Source organism: Cervus canadensis, chromosome 10, assembly GCF_019320065.1.
Source record: "Cervus canadensis isolate Bull #8, Minnesota chromosome 10, ASM1932006v1, whole genome shotgun sequence".
NCBI lineage: Eukaryota > Metazoa > Chordata > Mammalia > Artiodactyla > Cervidae > Cervus > Cervus canadensis.
In genome coordinates, this window is record NC_057395.1 from 44,833,475 (window position 1) to 44,839,474 (window position 6,000).

Here is a 6,000-nt window from a genome sequence, read left to right on the forward strand (position 1 = left end):
CATTTATTCTTTTTTTTTCCATTTATTTTTATTAGTTGGAGGCTAATTACTTTACAATATTGTAGTGGTTTTTGTCGTACACTGACAGGAATCAGCCATGGATTTACATGTATTCCCCATCCCAATCCCCCCTCCCACCATCCTCTCTACCCGATTCCTATGGGTCTTCCCAGTGCACCAGGCCCGAGCACTTGTCTCATGCATCCAACCTGGGCTGATGATCTGTTTCACCCTAGATAATATACATGTTTTGATGCTGTTCTCTCGACTAACACTTTAAACTTTGAAATGGGAAAGATTCTGAATCATATAAAGAGAAATGGAATATTATTTAGCATTAAAACGAAGTTAATCCTGTCATTTGCAACTGCACAGATGGATGGTGAGAACTTTAAGGCAAGTAAAACAAGCCAGAAATAGAAAGACAAATACTGCATAATATCCTTGTAGCTAGAATCTAAAAAAATAGAACTCATAGAAGCAGAGAATAGAGGTGTGGTGACCAGAAGCTGATGTCAAGGCTGGGAAAAATGGTAAGTTGTTGGTCAAGGGTACAGACCACCAGTTATAAGATGAATAATCATGGAGACCTGATGTAAAGCACTGTGACTGTAGTTAAAAATAATGGGATATAGCTTTAGTTTTGTAGACTAGATCTTATGTCTTCTTACAAACACCCAAAAAATTTAGGTGTGTGAGGTGATAGAACTGTTACCTAGGTTGATTTTGGTAATTCATTAAGATGGATACTTACATTGGTAAGAATAATCATGGGAAATGGCGGACTGGTTGAAGCTCAAACTTGAATCAAGCTCAAGCCGGGAGAAAGATCAATAACCTCAGAATGGAGATGACACCACCCTAATGGCAGAAGGTAAGAGGAACTAGAGAACCTCTTGATGAAGGTGAAAGAGGGAGTGAAAAGCTGACTTAAAATTAAACATTCAAAAAACTAAGGTCATGTTATCCAGTCCCATCACTTCATGGCAAATAAATGGAGGAGAAATGGAAACAGAGGCAGACTTTATTTTCTTGGACTCCAAATCATTGTGGACAGTGACTGTAGCCAGGAAATTAAAAGGCGATTGCTCCTCAGAAGAAAAGCTATGAGAAACCTAGACATCATCTTAAAAAGCGGAGACACTGGCTTGTGGACAAAGGTCCATATAGTCAAAGCCGTGGTTTTTCCAGTTGTTAAGTATGGATGTGAGAGTTGGACCATAAAAGGATAGGCAGGAAAGAATTGATGCTTTTGAACTATGGTGTTTGAGAAGACTCTTGAGAATGCCTTGGACAGCAAGGAGATCAAACCAGTTAGCCCTAAAGGAAATCAACCCCGAGTACTCCTTGCAAGGACTGATGCTGAAGTTGAAGCTCCAATACTTTGGCCACACAATACAAAGAGCCAAATCGTTGGAAAAGACCCTGTTTCAGGAAAGGACAGAAGACATGAGGAGAAGGAGGCAACAGAGGGTGAGATAGTTGGGTGGCATCATTGATACAACGGACATGAGTTTGAGCAAACTGCAGGAGATAATGAAATATAGGGAAACCTGGAGTGCTGCAGTCCGTGGGGTCAGAAAGGATTGAACAGGACTGAGTGACTGAACAAAAACAGTGACTTATATGAGAACATCTCTTTGTACACCTTGATTGCATACAGTTTTTATGTGGTGTAGTCTTTGTGGCCTCACTAGTAGACAGAGGTCTTAGAAGCAATTATCTAGTTTCCTGATGCTTTTACCGGTCAACTTACACCTTTGTTCAATTATCTGCAAATATCTCACAGTATAAATCCTATCCATGATTGCAATGTTATCCTGAGTCCTTTGGGTTCTACCAGCAAATCAATGAACCTGAAGGAGGTCTTGAGGTCTCTGATGCCCATAATCAACCACGATCACCTCAGGATGAATGGTTCCTGGGTGTCCACTTAATCACTGACCAGGAACATTCAGGGAAATCGTCAAGCATTCATCACCACACACACAGAACTAACCAAAGACACAAAGAAAAGTTGATGTTGGGAAGATGAAAGCTTGTTCCTAGCAATCTCTTAATCATGTGGATATTCAACTTCTACCTTTGTTGCTTATGTAGGTTGCTAAAAGGGATGCTCTGGAATTCACCCCATTTGCTATAGAGGTTGGGTTCCGCCATATTGACTGTGCTCATGCTTACCAAAATGAAGAGCAGATAGGCCAGGCCATTTGGAGCAAGATTGCAGATGGCACTGTGAAGAGAGAAGACATATTCTGCACTTCAAAGGTACTGTGCATGTTGTGTGTGTGCACATGTGTGCAAGTGATTGCACCCAGGTGACAATTATATAATAGGATCCTTTGGTGAAGAGTTGCTTGGTGAACTATGCTTACTGGTAAATACCTAAAGTATTAGAATTCCCTGGTGGTTCGATGCTTAAGACTTGGCACTTTAATGCCGTGTGCCTGGATTTGATCCTTGGTTAGGGAAGTAATATCAGACAAGCCTTGCAGTAAGGCCAAAATAAGTTACCTAAAGTAGTCTTAATACAACTGTTTTTCTTTAACCTCTGCAGCTGTGGTGCACATCCTTTCGACCAGAGTTGGTCCAACCAGCCTTGGAAAAGTCACTGAAAAGTCTTCAACTGGACTATGTCGATCTCTATATTATGCATTATCCACTGGCTCTGAAGGTTAGAAATTTGTGTGATCACATCAGTGTTACATCTTGTGTTAGAATGTGCATCAACTTGCGTGGATGGTTAAATTAAGATTTTCCTAGTTGGTTGAAGGGATGATTACACTAGAGTAGAATCCTCCAAATAATCATTTGTGATCATCTTTTTACTGAGTTTCTTTGAATCCCTTACCTGCCTTCCAGAGAAAAGAGTTAATATTCTGAGATTCTCTGCCAGAAAAACTTGAGAAAATAGAAGTAGGTTAGTTCTGCACACAGTCCTTGTTATGACTCCTGAGTGTCTGGGGATTTCATGAACCAAGAGTTTGGTGCATCCGTGGTGAGCATGACACTGCCTTACATTGAACATGATGAGTTTATCTTGTCTTTCACCCTTTCAAGTTGAGCATATTTGGTGGTGCTCCTTCTGGGTGCGTCTAAACCTTGTACCTATACAGGGACTTGGAATAACTTTCCTGCACTCTTCCTAGTCTTCAGATGCGGTTTGTAGACTGCACTTATCCATTAAGAAAGGTTTACTTAGAATACTTGATTTCAAGTCACAGGAATCAGCTCAAACCACCCAATGCAAAATAGCTTAGTGGTCTACATAGATGGCAAGTTCCAGCCACAGACAGAAATGATGGTTGCAGTACTCTACAGATGTGTCTCCTTTTCCTATCCCTTATAAGGGCATTACTCATCGTTTACTTTATTTTTACTGAACATTTTCCATTGGTGGGAAATTTGACCTTGGAGCAGCTCGAGGCTCATGGTCATGAATATATGAGAGCATGTCTGGGTCTTCCGCATTCCATATCAACCTAATGAAAGCCTTGCTGATTCATGTGCCTGTCTTAGGGCACATGATGCTCAGAGGGAAAAGAGAGTCTGATTATCTAGACCAGGTCAAGATAGCAAATTTTATTCTGGAAATAAAGCCATGTAACTTACTGCCACTCCCAGCTCATAGAGGCATTTGGAAACAGGCAAGTACAAGAACAGACAAAATTTACAGAAGTCACAGGAAGTCCCTTTTAGGACCTAGAAAAATTGTGCTTATTACAACATATATTAAATGTAAGATATTAGAATAAGTCTCCCTCCTAAAGACATTGCTTATATACACAAATCACTCTGCAAATATTATCTAGTATCTAGAAAGTTGTAAACCTGCCTCATGCAGTTTTAATACCTGGTGCCAGGCAGCCTTGCTAACTGTGGAGAAATTATTTTGTGATGTCTCTAAAATGACTGCTTCTATTATAGCCAGGGGAGGAATTATATCCAAAAGATGAAAATGGAAAACTGATAGCTGACTCAGTGGATTTCTGTCGCACATGGGAGGTGAGTATGAGGAGTAGAGAGACTGGGGAGGAGCCAGGAGAGTGGGAACCTCCTTCACTTCTTCCACCTGTGAGAATGGGCTGTGGACCATCAGAGTCAGCAGTTCATAAATCTAAGGGCTGGGATGCTGGGTTTGTGGGGAGGAAACCATTGCTGAAATGTTTACAGAGAGGAATGGAGGAGGAGAATATGGGACAATGCAGACAGTCATCTCTTTCCTTCCGTGTGATATGTCTTTTCCAGAGTTCAAGGAGCAAACAGTATTTCTTTTTATATCATGTCTCCTTCCCTTCTTTCCTTCTTGATAATTGGTGCTAATTCTTGATGGATGACAGTGATTACCGATGTTTTTCAGCATTTATTCTTGCTCTAGCATTCCATGTAATTGTTCACCACTCCTCCCTCCCAGGCCCTGGAGAAGTGCAAGGACGCAGGGCTGGCCAAATCCATCGGGGTGTCCAACTTCAACCACAAGCAGCTGGAGAAGATCCTGAATAAGCCAGGGCTCAAGTACAAGCCTGTCTGTAACCAGGTGAGCAGCTCAGCTCCTCTCCCTCCTGCTCTCAGAACCTCCTTCTTGCCCTGGAGCCTGCTGTCTGTCTGTTTTCCCCTCCTGTTCATCTGGCCATTGTGGACAGGAGATTCTAAACAGCTGAGTTCCTGTCTGGATGATGTGTATAAAATTCCAAATGGTATCTCTGTATGTCTGGGCGGAAAAGTGCAGAGATCTTCCTGGTAGAACCCAGAAGTAGAGGAAGGAGGTATTTCCCCGAGATGAAAGGATGGCCAGATGACAGGGTGAAAGTGCCCTGGAGTGAACGTTGTACAGGAAGGAAAACCATGAAAATGTGGAATGGGAAATAAATTGATAAAGAGGCAAAGCAGCTGAGATGGGTGTTGAGGGTTTGTGTGGGGTTCTGATAGCTGAATACTTAATCTTGGTGTCGCAGTGTTTATAAGTCTTTAACAGGGAACACAGTTGAGAAAAATGTGTTGGTATGATGAAAATCATTCAGGTTAGAGCATGATGTTAAAGGCTCATCGTGATGCTAACACTCTATGAATTTTACTCATGAATATCTACTCAAATGTAGAGCCCATCTTTTGGTTAGTCAATCTCGGACTGGTTCTCCCGTCTATGTCCATCATAAATTAACTGTATATACAAACTTTTCTCTATTTCTCTGTTGATATTGATGTTTCCAATTTACATTTAATGTTATAGTTTTTCCTTTATCATTTTTTAAACTTTTTCCCTTTCTCTGTCATTTAATATTACATTTCCATAATACGTGACACTCTTTTCTATTGGTTTTCTACAGGTGGAATGTCACCCTTATCTCAATCAGAGGAAACTGTTGGATTTCTGCAAGTCACATGATATTGTTCTTGTTGCCTATAGTGCTCTGGGATCCCAAAGAGTAAAAGGATGGTATTGAACTCTAATGAAAGCAACAGGGAGTTTATGTAAAATTCAATTTTTGATGAGATGGTTTAAATCATACAATATTCAGATAACTCTCATAGGCAGAGGGGAGAGAGAGTAATGGAATGAATTATTCTCTTTTATCTTCCCATCACCCAGCCAATTTTTCTAGATTGTATTAGCTTGTCGACTCATGAATAACAAGTGTCTGCATTAAAATCTATATATAAAATCTCCCAGTTGAGACCAGAGACACAAGTTTATGTCATGACCTACTTATTAACTAATGAACACATTCTTAAAAACAGATGTTCCAAGGTTCACTTACCTTATGTCTAAAGTTGAGATAATAGTATTTAACTCCTAGGTTTCTATCATGATTGAAAAAAAGTTCAATTTGAACCATTTTTGTAAGCATCTATAGTAGAATAATGATGAAATAAATGTCTGTTATTTTGAGACCTCTCAATTTTTATCAATACCTTAGAAAAAGTGAAATTTACAAGCAATTTTTGGTCTTTCCTTCTGCTTCTCTATTCACACCCTTGAAAAAAAAAAAAAAAAAACCC

At 40.1% G+C, this 6,000-nt stretch overlaps 1 protein-coding gene across 3 annotated transcripts in view; it reads left to right on the top strand.

Moving 5' to 3' along the window:
- Positions 1-5,959, top strand: part of LOC122448585 (dihydrodiol dehydrogenase 3-like) — a 29,766-nt gene extending 23,807 nt beyond the window's left edge. For all 3 annotated transcript variants that reach the window (XM_043480011.1, XM_043480010.1, XM_043480008.1), the window contains exons 3-7: positions 2,101-2,268; positions 2,558-2,674; positions 3,928-4,005; positions 4,415-4,537; positions 5,328-5,959. In XM_043480011.1, coding sequence (XP_043335946.1) covers positions 2,101-2,268; positions 2,558-2,674; positions 3,928-4,005; positions 4,415-4,537; positions 5,328-5,444 — 603 coding nt within the window. In that variant the 3' untranslated portion in view covers positions 5,445-5,959. The remainder of the gene's footprint in view (positions 1-2,100; positions 2,269-2,557; positions 2,675-3,927; positions 4,006-4,414; positions 4,538-5,327) is intronic.
- The last annotated feature ends 41 nt before the right edge of the window (positions 5,960-6,000 follow it).